The sequence below is a fragment of the Symphalangus syndactylus genome, chromosome X (assembly GCF_028878055.3).
Source record: "Symphalangus syndactylus isolate Jambi chromosome X, NHGRI_mSymSyn1-v2.1_pri, whole genome shotgun sequence".
Taxonomy (NCBI): Eukaryota; Metazoa; Chordata; class Mammalia; order Primates; family Hylobatidae; genus Symphalangus; species Symphalangus syndactylus.
In genome coordinates this window covers 35,621,127-35,636,887 of record NC_072447.2, presented here as the reverse complement: position 1 = coordinate 35,636,887, position 15,761 = coordinate 35,621,127, and the positions used below count along the sequence as shown (strand labels likewise).

Sequence of the window (15,761 nt, the reverse complement as noted above, 5' to 3'; positions counted from 1 at the left end):
TATTTTTGCCACCTTACAGGGTAGAAAGAGAAAAATGATCAGTCAGGAGGAATGTATAAGGTACATTTTTTTTTAAGAGATGGAGTCTCTGTTGCCTAGGCTGGAGTGCAGTAGCATGATCATAGCTCACTACAGCCTCATACTCCTGGGCTTACATGATCCTCCTGCCTCAGCCTCCCATGTAGCTGGGACTACAGACGCATACCACCATGCCCGGCTAAGTTTTTAATTTTTTGTACAGATGGGGTTTTGCTATGTTGCCCAGGCTGGTCTTGAACTCCCGGCCTCAAGTGATCCACCCGCCTCAGCCTCCTAAAGTGCTGGGATTACAGGTGTGAGCCACTGTGCCTAGTTTGTACTAGGTGCATTTTAATTACTAATATAAAATTTCATTTTCCTACTGTTTATAAATTACTATTACTATTTTATGTGCTGATTTAAAAGAATTCTATAAACTATCATTTAGTTTCTTCTAAAAGAATATGTGGGTATAACAAAATAGAAGATCATATCATAAAAATGAACCATCTTATTTTCATTCTATCCATATTTTGGCATGAAATAAATTGTGACCTTTTGGAATTATGCTTTAAATGTTTACAAATTAAGGCAGAGTTGCTTTTCATTTGGGTTTTAGATACTCAAGGATTTCATCATAATTAAGCCTATTAGAATAGCTGTGAAGAGATCATTTCACAAACAACTTTTCAAAAGCATACAAGATTAATCCATATGCTGCTGAGATGAGGCACAATAAAGAAGCATTACTGAGATAATCTATGGCTAAAATGATGGTGTATGACTTATGATTAAGCTTCATTACCTGCAGAGCAAGGGGCTTCCATCTCATATTTTTCAGTAAAGCTGGTGCTGAGGTAAGCATGCTCTGAGGTCGCTTTTTCAAAGTTAAGATAACACCACTCGGGTCCTCTCGTAGTGCATTCACCAAATTTTTCAACTGCCACCCCACCTGGTAACCAGCAAAATCATTACAATAAAATTGAGGTACAGTATTCAAAGATTTAATGTTCTCCCCCTTTAATAAGATTAGTAAAAAAAAAAAAGTCACATAATTGGTGTACCATCCTATCAATTTTCAGGAGATACATACTCGATAAATTTTATCTTTGAATTGATTAACCATGTTATTGCATTAGTCCATATCATTACCAGACAACATAATGGACATTTACCATGTCAAATCAAAGACTAAAATGGTATCCTACCAATGGAGTAATTCAGAATGTAATGAAATTATGTCACCATTAATGCTGCTCAGCTGCTAGGTCTAGATCCAAGCTCTGTTCACAAGTACAGTTAAAAAATCTATATGCCTGAAAACAAGGATTTGGCAATGTCCTGAGCTTACAAACTACACCACATGCTTTCTCATCACCATCTTTTAGAGATAAGTGGTACCAGTGTCTCTAAATTAGACTGATATTTTACTACCAATAGCTGGTACTGACACACCAAGGCAACATTCTTATGCATGGACAATAGCAGCAATACAATAAACTTTTTACCATGCTATAAAGATAGAACAAAAATAACAAGGTAATACTACTCCAATGAAGCAGCTATTGGAAATGTGTTCCAAACAACCCTATAAACTTAAAATATAATGTGCTAAATTTAATGAAGCCATTCTATTTGAATATCACCTAAAAACATATTGTGTAATTAAATCAAAGTACTTGATAAATGTCTTGCAATCGGGCTCAACTGCATCCCCTGTTAAAATTACTTCACTCTTCATCCTTTAAAAATTCTGAACATAGAATAATTTTTGTTACTTTGCTTTCAAAACGGACTAGTGATGCAGTATCAGGTAACTGAAATCCTAGAAACTATGCTTTAAAGAAACACATTAAAATGTCTATTATTCCAAGTTTTTTTTTTTAAAAAAACATTTCACATTTAAAAGAGAGAAGAACCTTTTATCCCAAACCCTAATGGATTATACTTTTCTGGATGTGTTATATAAACACACTAGGTCAAAATTTATCCTGGATCGCATGCAGGATTTAGCAAATGGTCTGAACAGTGATACAGTTTCTTCCTAGGCATCCAAGTTAAAGATAATTGGTGCCCTTTGTCTAATAATAATCATGTTCTTGCCTGGAAGATATTTGTCAAGCTGGAGGGAATGAGCACTTCCACCAAAAGCAGCATAGACTCCTAGACTATGACGAAGAGGTAATCTGGAATGCAGCTATTATAGAATGGAGACTTTGGTATATTTAATAAGCATTCATCTAAGTTGCAATCTCAACTATAGCTGAATTGAGTGTTGGTGAAGTTAGAACAAACAAGAAGTGAGATGTTATAATACTTAAAATCTCAGGGAGTCTCAGATATGAATCAAAATGATCATTATACTTGGATAACCTGAATGAGACTGCCAGTTTTTTTTTTTTTTAATCACATTAATGTGGATCAACTACAGTAATGGAACTGGTCAAATGCCTCCCCTTATATGTAAGTGGGGACTATTATGTGCCCAAAGGTATATTACATTGATTCTGATTCCTCTGATAGCTGTGTAGTATCTCTACAGCCAAGAGTTAAAGCAAAGGGAGTTCAAATCCAAGGGTTCATTTTGCTTGCCGAAAAAAATACGAATGCACACTTTGAATTACAAGTTTGGAGGGAGAAAACATACTACTTATACAAAGAGTTCAGGAACAACTTATTAATGATAACCACATTTTGTTACTTAATTATTCACTCAAATAATTGCTAACTATACTAAAGTGGTCAATGTGATGGCCACAATCTTTTTTCCAGCATATCTGTTCTCAATGATTTACACGTTGATTTCTACTCCCAATTTCTTTTCATTTTACTTATTATAAAATTTGAAGATTTTTAAGGCTAGAGGTATTTTCCTGTGAAATTTTCAGTGCAATTTGATTCATCCTATTCTTTCACACTTTCTACGTGCTCTTTTTAAGTAAACAATTCCAAAAAATAGAATTGCTTTTCTATCAGAAAGTAGAATTGGTTTCTGACAAGAAAGTTCATTTGGGTGGATTTTAATTTTACAGCTGATGTTATTTAATGGCAGAACATTTGGGTATCTAATTTTACTATTTTTAAATTAGCCTTTTATTATTCACATGACATTAACAATGTTTTAAAAATCAAAGAAATACACATCAAAACTGTATAGTATATATCTTTGGCTCCCAAATTCTACTTCCACTACCGTAAGGAAATGATTGGATAAAAGCACAAAAATAAATGTGCAACATATGTGTCACAGTATTGTTTAAATCAACTAAAACCTGTACATTATGTAAATGTATCCATTAGTAAGGGATATAAAAATTGTGTGAAAAACTAAGTTCCAAAATAGCAAACATAATTTAATTCCACTTTTGTTAAAGAATGTACATAAATATAGAAAACACCATTAATGGTGGTTAGATTAAAGGGAGTAAGGACTTGCAATACATACTTCCTTCTTTATACTTTTATTTCCTAAACTTTTGGCAATAAGCATGAGTTACTCTTCTAAACAAACAAATAAAACCAACAAAATACATGAACCTAGTGTATGAATAGCAATATTCCAATTAGAAAATAATAAATTTTATGAATTACCTAATCAGGACTGTTTGTTATGGATGGAAAATTTCCACCAAAACTGCAGAACCAGAAAGGCAACATTACTATTTAAAACACTAAAAGGTGGTGATGGAGAAACAAAATCTGCTCTATGCATTATACCTTGATGGCTGACAAGAGAGAATATAAATTTATTATTCAGGTGTACTCAATAAGTCAAGATTTTATAAGTCTCACTATGTTGCCAGGGCTGGGCTCTAACTCCTGGGTTCAAGCAATTTCCCCATCTTGGCCTCCCAAAATGCTGGGATTATAGGCATGAACCACCACGTCCAGAGATGAAAAATATTCTAATAGAAAAAGATATCCGAAAAAGAAATTGGCTGACTTGTGAAATAGATAAATATCAAGAGATGTTTCCATATTCTTGCATAGGTCAAATAATTAGGTAACTTTCAGTCACAATACATTCCAACTGTAAAACACAGAGTGGGTAGGAACATGAATATAGATGACAAAGATTAGTTTGAGCAAAATAACATGGTTCCGTTACATCTCTGCCTACCTGTCCTCCATCTTTTCTTCCTCTTACCTATCAATAAGTGTACCTGTTTCCTCTAGGCTAAGTGTTATACATCGTTCTAATATTTCATGCTGTCTTCTTACAATAATCTCTTTGAAGAGCTTTCACCAACAACTTCCTGCATGATTCCTAAATCTTTCTACCATTCCTGCTTCCTACCAATAACTTTAGTTCTAGTCATATTTCCAACTGTTTAGCTTGTCCACGTTAATAGCTACCGAATAATCGCAAGCATCAACAATTCACTGTGCTAGAGTCTTCATATCTATGTTACATTCTTTTTATTTATATTTTCATTCTTACAAAAGCCTAATGAGGTAAACTATTAAACCCAATTTACGTGTGTAGAAACTGAAGTAAAAAGAGATTGTTTTCTCGGCCAAGATTACAAAAATAGTAAGTGGTGAAGCCAGAACTTACATTAATGTCTTTTCAATTCTAAAGCCCAGTATCTTCCCTTGAATATCCACTGGTAGCTCACATGAATACAAGACTTTAAAAATCAAACTCATTATCTCTTTACTTTCATTCACCAGAAAAAACAAAACAAACAAACAAAAAAACTCCCTATCGTCCTCTAAAGTCGGGAGTTTGGAGTCACCTATGACTTTTCTCCTCTTTTTAATCTATTTTGTGTCCTAACAAATAGATCCTAGCAACTAATGCCTCTTCTCACTGCCTTAGTTCTGGCTTGGATACCTACTGCTAGACTTAAACCAGAATCCTAACCTGTCTTTCTGCTTCTAGTCTTTTGCAGCTCCAAAATACTGCTACAGTGTAAAAGTTTTCTATGCTTCAAAACCTTTAATAGCTCTCCAAAGGCCCAACTAAAGAACAAATAACCAATCCTCAAACAGGTCCTTTGTCAGTATGGTTGATTATAGCTTTTTCTCAGACTACTTTTCTTCAATGTGGTTCTCAAACTTCAGCATGTGTTAGAATCACCTTGAAGCCTTGTTAAAAGAAGGCTGAGTTTTAACCCCCAGAGTTTTTGATCCAGTAGTTCTGGAGTGGGGCCTGAGAATTCCTCCCCTGACCCTTTATTTCCTAATACAAGTTTCCAGGTGAGGCTGATATTACTGGCCTAAAGAGCCACAATTTGAGAACCTCTGTAATAGATTATGAGCTCCTTGAAGGCAGTGACTTGCTCATGTCTAGATTAGTTTAGGCGTTTCATATGTTTTTAAGACTAGATACAACTCTTAAGTATTTATTGTGTGTCTTCCATGTAGTATGAATACAACAGTGAATGCAACACAGCCTGTGCCTCATTAAGGAGCAATAAACAGTTCAATGCACTAAGATAAGTACCTCAATAGGGTGAATACAGAGTGCAATAGGAGCCCCCAACAGGGGCACCTAACCCATCCTTGAGGGTCTAATGAAGGTATCCAATGAGTTTAAGCCAAATTCCTTGGGAGTTGGACAGGTGAAGAAGATGTGGAGGTTGAGGGGGTAAACAAAGCTCTGAGGCAAAGTATCACTGGTTTGAGCAACTTTCAGTAGTTCAGTACACATAGATGACAGAACAAGGGAAGGAGTAATGAGGCAGGAGAAACACACAGAGTTCAGATGATTTTAAGAGGATTTTAGAAAGTTGATAATTAAAAGAGTTGGTTGAGTAATGAATATACGTTTCCTTCAAACACTGTGCTTTTCTCTTTAGCTGTACCTTTGCAAAAGCACTCTTCCCTCTGCTTGTAATTTTTCTCTCACTTATAAAATCTTACCTATCCATAAACGTTCATCTTACATGCAGTACCCATCATAAAGCCTCTTCTTAAAGGTGACACCATATTTTCCTCATGTGAATCTCACAGCATACTGCATAACTTGGCTAGTGAGCTGATATGGTGACATGATGATGTAAATATTTCAGAGACAATAAAAGGCCTTGAAACTCGAAAGGAGGGTTTAGTTTTGTACATAAAACCAAGATATAGTATTAAAATATTCTTTATATGTAATACACTTTAAATTTGTCACATAAAAGATTAAATGACCTCTCATCCAAAAAAGTAAAATACTTGATACTAAACCTGTAATAGACATTCTGTACCCCAAAATTTCAAGTAAACTTTCTCCTTATAAATGAACCTTTGAAAAAATATTTCTCTTGAATACTCCAGACCTAAAGTCATAACGATGTGATTAAAACAAGGAAAAGAACAGTGGGTATAGATCCTATTTGTCCTAGAAAAATTTTACTTTATCATATGTGTCATATAAACACTGTTATGAAGGTGTTTTTTCCAGAAAAATATTTTGTAGTGCTTTATCAATATTTTAATAGAGTAATTCATTCACATTAATTTCATGGGCTAAAATGAACCTTTATAAAACCACCATATACATTTTTACACAAATGTCTTATTATTAGCTAGAATGTTTTTCACATACACTGAACTACTATTATCTTCCTCATTATCCAAGGTAGCAGAAGTCAGTGTCTACAAGCAACAGCAAGTCATATAGCTTACTAATTTATATATAATCCCCAACATGTACATTAAAATGTATTTTATACACAACACAAACAGGATTAAAATTTCCCAAGAAGGTCATTAAGGAATCCCAAGTGCTAAAAGCCAGAGGTTCTGCTTTCTTGTGGATGGGGCTTGTAATTGTTTTGATCAGGCTGAAGCAGACAGCAGGTGTTCCTTTGTGAAGGACAACATAAGTGGGCAGGTCCTGGAAAATTGGTTGCCTGGATTAGGTGCACAAGAGGCTTTGGGGTTGGTGCTGAAGAGATGATAGGCTTCTTTTCCCCTCGGTACACAGAGGGAAGAAGTTGTCTCTGACCCCTTTAGAACTTGCCCTGGTCTGCTTTCCAAATAACGGCTGGTGAATTATTTGACTAACATATGAAAAGATAATTTCTACTCTATGGTCCCAAGTAGCCAGTTACAAATAAACATAAAGGTAAGAATTTAGGCCTATCAACCTAGACCTTCTTTACCTTTTTCATGGCTATATTTGAAGTTGCAAGAGAGCATCTTTACACCCATGGGCAGGAAGATAGAACATTTCTTAAAATATTGTCAAAGTTATTACCCTACACAATACAAAGAAACAGATTCATTATCAACATTTACACACACTACTGTGTATACACACACTCTTACTCACAGGATGTAATGTAGATGATACCTTTTCCCAAAGGAAATTTTAGAGACTAGAAGTATGCCTATGTGGATGTCTGATAATATGAGTCATGCTACACCCAAATATCCTCCTGCTCTTTTTAAGAGCACTGAAGAGACTTAATTCAATACACAAGCCATCATGTTGCCGCTAATGACATTCTGTCTTTGCCAAATTTTTTGGTGCTGACATATTTATTATAATGTTCTGTGTCTTTGTGTTACTAAAAAGATACTGAAATATCTAATAAATTAAACACTTTATACCAATGACTACCTCTTTCTTTGGGAAAACAATCTATGTGAAGGAAATAGCATACTGTTAAAAACATTTCAGAAATAATGAATTTTGATATACAATGCCTTTCAAAGATCCTAAAACTATTAAATAATGAGTACCAATCTACAAAATCCACCTTCACCTAATTTTTTCCCACAAAATATTAATAAAAAAAGTCTTACAATATTAAAGTCTACTACATTTGGAGATATCTTAATTTTTTTCTTTCACAGTCATTTATTCACTGAACAGAAATAAAGAATTAGTCATGGTTCAGGTACAAAGGAATATAAGCTAATGTGTATGCAGTGGTTAAGGAACTACGCAAATAAGTGATTTTTAACCCTAGCTTAGAGTAACTTAAACAGGTAACTCAGAGTATTCAGAAATGTCCCAAGGTTTACCTATTTTAAATAAAACTTTAGTGTTGATATTTTTATCAACACTAAGAGATAGATAAAAAATAAAAGGAAAAGATAAAAGGAACAAACATTTGAAAAGAAGAGATACGGGAAAGATTTTATTTTCCTTAGAGAAAAAAAGCCCACAATTTAATGTCTTTATTCATTGAGCCATTCTTCATCTCACATCCTCCTGAACTTTAAATGGCACTTATCCAGTGAAATAAGAGTACATCAAGGCATTTGGCTTTTTAACATGGCTTAATTTCAAAGTAAAACTTAGACCATGTTGAGCTGCTCACAATCTGAATTTACATATATCTTTTTTAATACTTAATATTTTCATGTGAATTTCAGTTATGAATATGTGTGCATATATAATGTGTGTGTATAAATACATAGTATTTAAAAAGAAAGCACTAACAGAGAACATAATTTCTCACAGCTAAAGATGGACAGAGAGTCCAAGAGAGAGAGCCAATTCAAACACTACAAGAAGCTAGCACTTTTTCTCCCCTGGAATCTTTTTGCCCCACATTCAAGAAGTTCTGAGAGCTAAATCAGAATTTCTTGATTGACTCATAATGAAGTTCATGGGAGAAAGAAAATAGTGATAATAATTTTTCATGTAAGTTTTATGAATCACCCACATAATTTTACCAAAGGTGGTGACTTTCCATACCCTGTTACTTGCACTATCTCCTCTAACCTATCACTTATATTAACTGCGGACTTTGTATAGTTGGTGTCTTGACTTTTGTGATAAGCTGATTCCAAAGCTGTGGGTATAGTTCAGCATCTTGAACATACAGCTCACTTTTCCTTCTCCCCTTCCCATATGGCATTTGGTAATGCTGTGGTCTTTCAAGGCTTAAGGTTTATTTTGGAGGTTTCATGGTTTTCATTCATATATGCTACAGAAAACTAAAAGCCAATTTTGTTTTTATTTCAGCATCATTCACAATGTCCTTTTACTTCATCAAAACATAAAATAAAATTGAATGGGTCTGCAAGCTTTTGCTAAAGAGAGAAAAGGAGGAAGACAATTACATTGTAGTGAAAGGTAAAGCTGTAATGTAAACCTCTGATCATACTGTAGAACCTCAGTCCCCAAAAGAGCAGTAACATATTTTAAAATAACCATAATAATACAGGTTTTTCTTTTTTTGAGACAGGTCTCACTTTGTTGCCCAGGCTGGAGTGCAGTGGCACGATCATAGCCCTCTGCAACCTTGAATTTCTAGGCTCAAGTGATCTTTTTGCCTCAGCCTCCTGAGTAGTTTGAACTACAAACACATGCTGCGACACTTGGCTAATTTTTAAAAATTTTCTGCAGAGACGTGGTCTCGCTATGTTGCCCAGGCTGGTCTTCAACTTCTAGTCTCACGCAATCCCCCTCCACCCTAGCCTACCAAATTGCTGGAATTACAGGCATGAGCCACTGCCCTCAGCCACAATACAGGCCTTTAACTAATTTTTTTTTATGAAGATATTTACATGGGTTATTAAGTTATTAAATTTCAGTCATTCCTTCCTATATTTCATTTCTGTTCTTCTTACAAAGATGCTGGAAAAATATGTATTTTGAAATAAAAAGAAAAGACTCCCAGTCACCAAAGCTAAGGAGTAAAATGAAGCATCCTTATCTAAAATGTTAAAGCTCCCATTTATAAGAATTTTGGGGAAAATCTATACTTATAAAAAATTCATGCTTAAATTTAATTCAGGAACCTAAATGACAAAATTAAAAAACAACTTAAACTCTAGTATTCAAAAAGTAATATGTTTAAAAATGTACAGCTTTGCTATAAATGATTTTTACAATGTCATTTACTAGCAGACATGTAACAAAAATATGCTTATTTGAAAATTTAGCAAATACTGCAATATATGTATATATTTATCAAAACACAAAACTAAAGCACATATATATATGTTTTTATATAGCTAAAAGTATCATTCTAAATCTTTATTAATAGAACTTTTAGTAAAAAAAAAATCTTCTGTAATGGCTGTATTTTCACTGTGGAAGTTACCTTTAGAAATCACTTTACCAAAATTCCAGCAACTCAGACAAAAAGGGGAACTCAACATAAGCTCCAAATGAGACCATAGTGAATTCTACATACCATTTTTCCAACTTTTAAAAATCCTTTATTGTCCACTATTAGGATAATAAGATGCAGAAGGGACAGTGTGAGAGGAAATGTAAAAGTAATGAGTGGCTATGTTACCTACAATTTGAGCTACCATGCCAATCAGAATATTAATTTAGTGGATGAAACCTATCCTTGAGTCCTAGGGCTAAATAAACTAAAAAGAACTTAAGATTAATGCCATCATCTATTTAATTTCCTATTATATGGTGGTTCTTTAGTGTTTCCCTTTCATGTGATAATTTTTTATCAGGCAGTTAAATGTTATCTGATTGCCTACTCCTACTATGAAAAGGAAGTGGATTGGGCAATTGTGACTGGCAGACTCTTGCTTTTTTGAAAGAGATAAAAAAAAAACGGGTGGGGGGGACTGAGGATGATACTGATTTGCAAATGAGCCATACACTTAATAAGTTAATAAGCCAGAGTAGGTAAGAACTTCAGCCAATAGATACATTTTAAACACATAAAATAAACTTATAAGGAAACTAAAAATTCCATGTAAAATAACTAGATCATAGTAACCACATGTTGACACTGAAAGATAAAGTTTAATCATAAAAAATGAAACAGTAACCATTTTAAAAAAGCAACTACTCTTCCTGGTAAAGCTAGTAAGAACTGCACAAATAAGAAAGAAATAAATCAGGATGCAGAGATCTGCAGAGAAAATAAATTGGTTAACAGGAAGTAACTATTATTGAGATATCATACAATTTATCTTCTTTATATAAGGACTTAAGATAATAAATTTTAGTTTGATAACAGAAACATGAAATATATTGGATTATAAAGTAATAAATTGATTTCTCTGTACAAAATAAAAATACAGTTTGTATCAATACGTATCACTTCAAAACCAGTTTCCACACATTCTCATCAAATCCATGATGTTCAATGTGAAATAAAAGAAAAGCAATCTATGAAGCTCTCATAAACTATCTACTACATAAGGTAGAATCTGAAATAAAATATTATTATGAGTAACTAAAATCATTGATGCATTGTTTCCTTCATTTTTGGTATATGTCTCTTCATAATTTTTCCCCCTCCCAAAAGAGAATGATTCACTTGTTCTATTTTAGAATACAGATTTCATAGAATCCTAACATAGTTATTTTAGGCTATTATAAGAACCCATTATTTATTAAGCAATATGTTAAACGCCATGCTAACATAATTAATCTCTGTAGTCCAGCAACATGTGTGTTTACAGGAATAAGATGTGGGGTGTACCAGAAACACTGCCTCTTGTGGTCTCAGTTTTCAATACCTTAGGTATATGGAATTATATGATAAATACTTTCTCCTCTGAGAAAGGAGAACAGAAGAAAATAGGCAAGAATAAAGAAAAGTTAATGAGATGAAGAGCGGAGGAGAAATAGTCCAGTGAGAAGAGATGAGAATGATAAAGAAAAGAAAATGGAATTAAGAAGAAAACCAAAAAAATAAAGACAACAATTTAGCAAATTAAAAAAGAGAAAGAAAGTACATCTGCTGTTAGACAACATCATGGTATTGATTCCACTCAATGACTCATTCATTTCTGCTGAAGTCCAGGGAAGGAGGTAAAGTGAGAGGGAGGGAAAAGGAGAGATGAACATTAAGGGGATACCACACTCTCTATCCATTCTGATTATGTTGGCTTCTCCTTTGAACAATATTCTCCTGTTGTTCTGGGGTTGAAGGAACAAGAGAGTGAGGACAGAGTCCAAAATGAGAGACAACAGTGAGAGTAAGGGAGACACATAAATGAAGTTAGATGAAGTTTTGAGATAGTCCTTCAATCTGTTCCCTCCTCCCACACTCTCTGCCATCCCTAGTCTTGCTCAACAATGTTTATCATTTTAGCGGTAACAAAAACCACTAGCTTATAGTACTTATCTTCCATCTCACTAATCAATGTAGAATATCCTATTTGCTGCAGTCTATCGTCTTCTTGACTATCCCAACCTGGTTATTTTCCATTCCAGTATCCTTTATAGCCTCATCTATTGAACCATTTCTTGTCATAATGTAGTCGTCAGGTTCCAGAATACCTTTCAAAATAACAGTGAATATGTTTTAATATTTATACAAAATAAAAGGAAAAACTTTCAAATGTTAATAGATTCAACCATCATATATGCCACTCTTTTCAAGTGATATTCCTGAGACTGTTTTTAGTATGGATAGAATCTTTAGAACGCTTTGCACACCAAAAACTATTAACATGAAATTGAACAGATTATAAATATGCCCCAATATTTTTAATAACTATAAGTAGTCTCATCAGCTAAAAAAAATGTGTTAAAAGTGCATCATGAGGGCAGAGTTGCTGCATCAAACTATGCCGAGGTATCTCCCAGAGAGAGGGATGTAGTGGCAGATGAAGTGGAAAAAATCTTGGGAGATTCCAGCAGCCTTTGAGGAGTTGGATCTTCAATGGTGGGGAAGACATGTAATAAGACTCAGTCTGCTTTGCTTGGATGTTCATGATTTTTTCTTCTTCCTATCTGGCAGCCACAGTTTCTCAGCCACAGAAGTATGTTGGTTTGAAAAACTTAAAAGCCACTTATAATAAAGAATATAGCAACATGAAAAAGGACATAAAACTTCCAGTTTCATTTCAAATAAGAAAAGGAGCAAAGTAGAAACATAGACATCTAATTAGACATCTTGAAGATATACCATACTACCAATTTAAAAAAATAGTATTTGAATTCATCTGATTTATTCAACTTTCTCAGACTCTTAGGGAAATATTTAAAATAAGTTTTGTATTTATGTTAAGTAAAGAAAAATATCAGATTTTATATTTTACATTACTACCTATAGTCATAGGAAATTTTAGAATTACAGAAAAATACTAACTGGGTTTGTATCATTCAAAATTATAAGATTTAACATTGTTCTTTTCATTAATGAGTCTAAATTGGTATGGAACAATACTGGCAATCTCACTATTCTAGTCAATTAATGGATTAGAGAATTAATATTAGTTATGTATTTCAAATTTATTAGGCCATACTTTAATGTAACTATTATATCATAACCAAACCCTATGGTAATGATGTAGGGAGAGAAGGGATAATTTCAGACTATAAATAATTTATACTTGTTTAAGAGAATTTCCATTTCACCACCTCTGTATATTATCTAATAAGAGATTAAATGCACTGTACAGACCACAATACAGGCAACAGCAAGAAAAAGAGGGCAGAGTAGGCTACATTTAGTGAAATGCATTGGCATTGGTTTTGCCCAAATATGCCTCTACTTGAACACAAAAAAAACCTGGCAACTGATCATATTATTAAAAAAGTCTACTTTCATGAAATTCAACATACTATCTTGTCTCTATTGTATTCCAAAATCAATTTGTTGCCTCTAGCAACAGTATGCCAAGAAAGAGGATTCCAATTGGTCCAACTGTTGTAGCAGGTAAAAGAGAAGAAAGGCGGTTGGAAAGTTGTTATTGAGCTCCTAATGTGTGCCCAGCATTATGACAGGTGTTTTACATATCTTACTTAACTGAGTGAAAGAAGCAGAGTGAGGACGTGGCAGTAAAGTTTCAACCCTATTTCTAATTTCAGTTCAGCTGGCTCGCTATCCCAGCTATGTAAATTCTCACTCCCTTTCTTCTTCTCCTACCCTTGGCCCCCCTTAATATTTCATTGAATCCTGAGATTTACTCACATGCTTGTTAGGATTCTTCCTCTTTTGTTGGATAGTTATATAATTTTTGAGTTTTGGGAGGGAGTATAATAAAATTGAAGTAAGAACATGGGTCTTAGAGTCAAAGAGCTTTGAGTTTTGGGTGAGCTGAATGATTATTCTGAGTCTCAATTTCTACATACACCTTATTTGCAGGATTATTGCACGGACTAAATGAAATAAAATATGTAAAACACTTAACATGATGCTTGGCACACTGTAAGAACACAATAAGTGTTAGCTATGGTTATTATCATTAGAAAAAGGTAAACAGATGCACAGTTACCATGACTCACTTAAAGCCATAAGTCAATTTCAGAGCAAGAGCTGGAACCAAGTTTTCCCAAAGATCATTTTGTGTAGTTTTCAATATTTTAGAATATTCCTGTGATGTAAAGATGCATTTACACATTCTAGGTGTATTTAAATGTCACCAATCCACATAGATTTTATTAGTTTATTTGTAGACTTTCAAAGGCTTTCATATTCATTTCATAAATACCAGTATCTTTGTTCCACAAACAATATCCTTTAAATAATTTTATTTTTATTAGAGACTAATCTCTATCCTCTTAATGACCATCTGGAAATGCATGCTGAAACTATTCAACAGATGTCATGTTTGTTAAGGTCACATTGCAGAAATGGAAGCAGCATGAACATTAGAAGAGGGAAAAGCTACTCGTCTACTGAAGCAGCTGCATTATCCCACTGCCCAAATCCTCATCCTATGGGACAGGAAACTTCAGTCAGAATAACTACTTTGTACAGTTTCTAGTAATCAGAAAAGAAAGCCATCAAAACTGTCATAGTGTGGAAAGGCTTTGTCTACTACCAACACTCTATTATTCAGTGTCAAAGGTACACCCACGCATTTAATTTTGAAAATGTTTACCAACTTTTACTTCACTTAGATAATGAACTTATTGAAGAGATATCATGGCTTTAATTATCAGTGTTTAGGAGCCTCTCCAAAATATCACAAACTTCTCAAATTATTCAAAACCAAAACTGAAATGTCATTTGCCTTATGATTAGAATCACTGAGGAAAATCAGGTTTTTCACAAAATTTCTTCCATCACTAGGACATGCAAAAGCAAATTTAGTTAAATTGTGTAATAGGAAATAATTACTCTGATGAGTTAGTGAGTGAGGAGTAGAATACTAATAAAAACTCTGCCTTTTTTCAAGTGAGAGTTATGATATTAATAATTTTAGATTATTTTAACTTTTTAAGATAACAAATACACTTTATTTTGGCAGAGAGAGTGGAAAAAACTGAATCAACTGAGACATATAAAATAGTCCAAAATGAAAAGCATATAATGTTCATTTTCTAAATCTAAGTTTAAGAAAAATAACCCTTAAAAATCTACAATAGGCACAGAATCCCACTATTATAAAAAATGACAGTGGGATTCTGTGCCTATTATAGATTTTTAAGGGTAGATAACAAAGGGATTTGTGAGGTTCATAGGGCAAGAACATTTTTTAAAACGAAAACTGTTGTCCTCTTTTAGGAAATAAAAAGCTAATTCGGCTATTAAAATTTTTAAAATTTTTAAAGATCTACATTTAAAATACTCCCCCCAAAACCACCAGATACTTTAATGAACAAATCAATGCTAGATAAATGGATATATGCTGTTATAAAACATCTACTAGGTAATTCAATAATTTATAAAGTGAAACTTTTAAAAAGTTGTATCAAGAAAAGGTTGAATTTATACATACTGTCACTTTAATTTCTATTCCAAAATTGTTATTCCAGTTCATGGAATATATACTATTATCTAGTACTTGTCCATATAGAAATGTATATCTAACCTCAACCACTACCAATGCTCTTCAGGTTCTTTTAAAAAAATGCTTTACATTCCATCAAATAATTAAGAAGAATAAATATTCAGTTATTTTTTCAAAAGGCT

The 15,761-nt window shown here is 33.4% G+C and overlaps 1 protein-coding gene across 8 annotated transcripts in view; it reads right to left on the bottom strand.

The window, feature by feature from the left end:
* Positions 1-15,761, bottom strand: part of CNKSR2 (connector enhancer of kinase suppressor of Ras 2) — a 283,752-nt gene that overhangs the window by 139,095 nt on the left and 128,896 nt on the right. For 4 of the 8 annotated variants that reach the window (XM_055268902.2, XM_055268903.2, XM_055268906.2 and 1 more), the window contains exon 9: positions 824-970. The exons of the other annotated variants lie outside the window; for them this stretch is intronic. In XM_055268902.2, the coding sequence (XP_055124877.1) occupies positions 824-970 (147 nt within the window). The remainder of the gene's footprint in view (positions 1-823; positions 971-15,761) is intronic. 8 annotated transcript variants of the gene reach the window in all.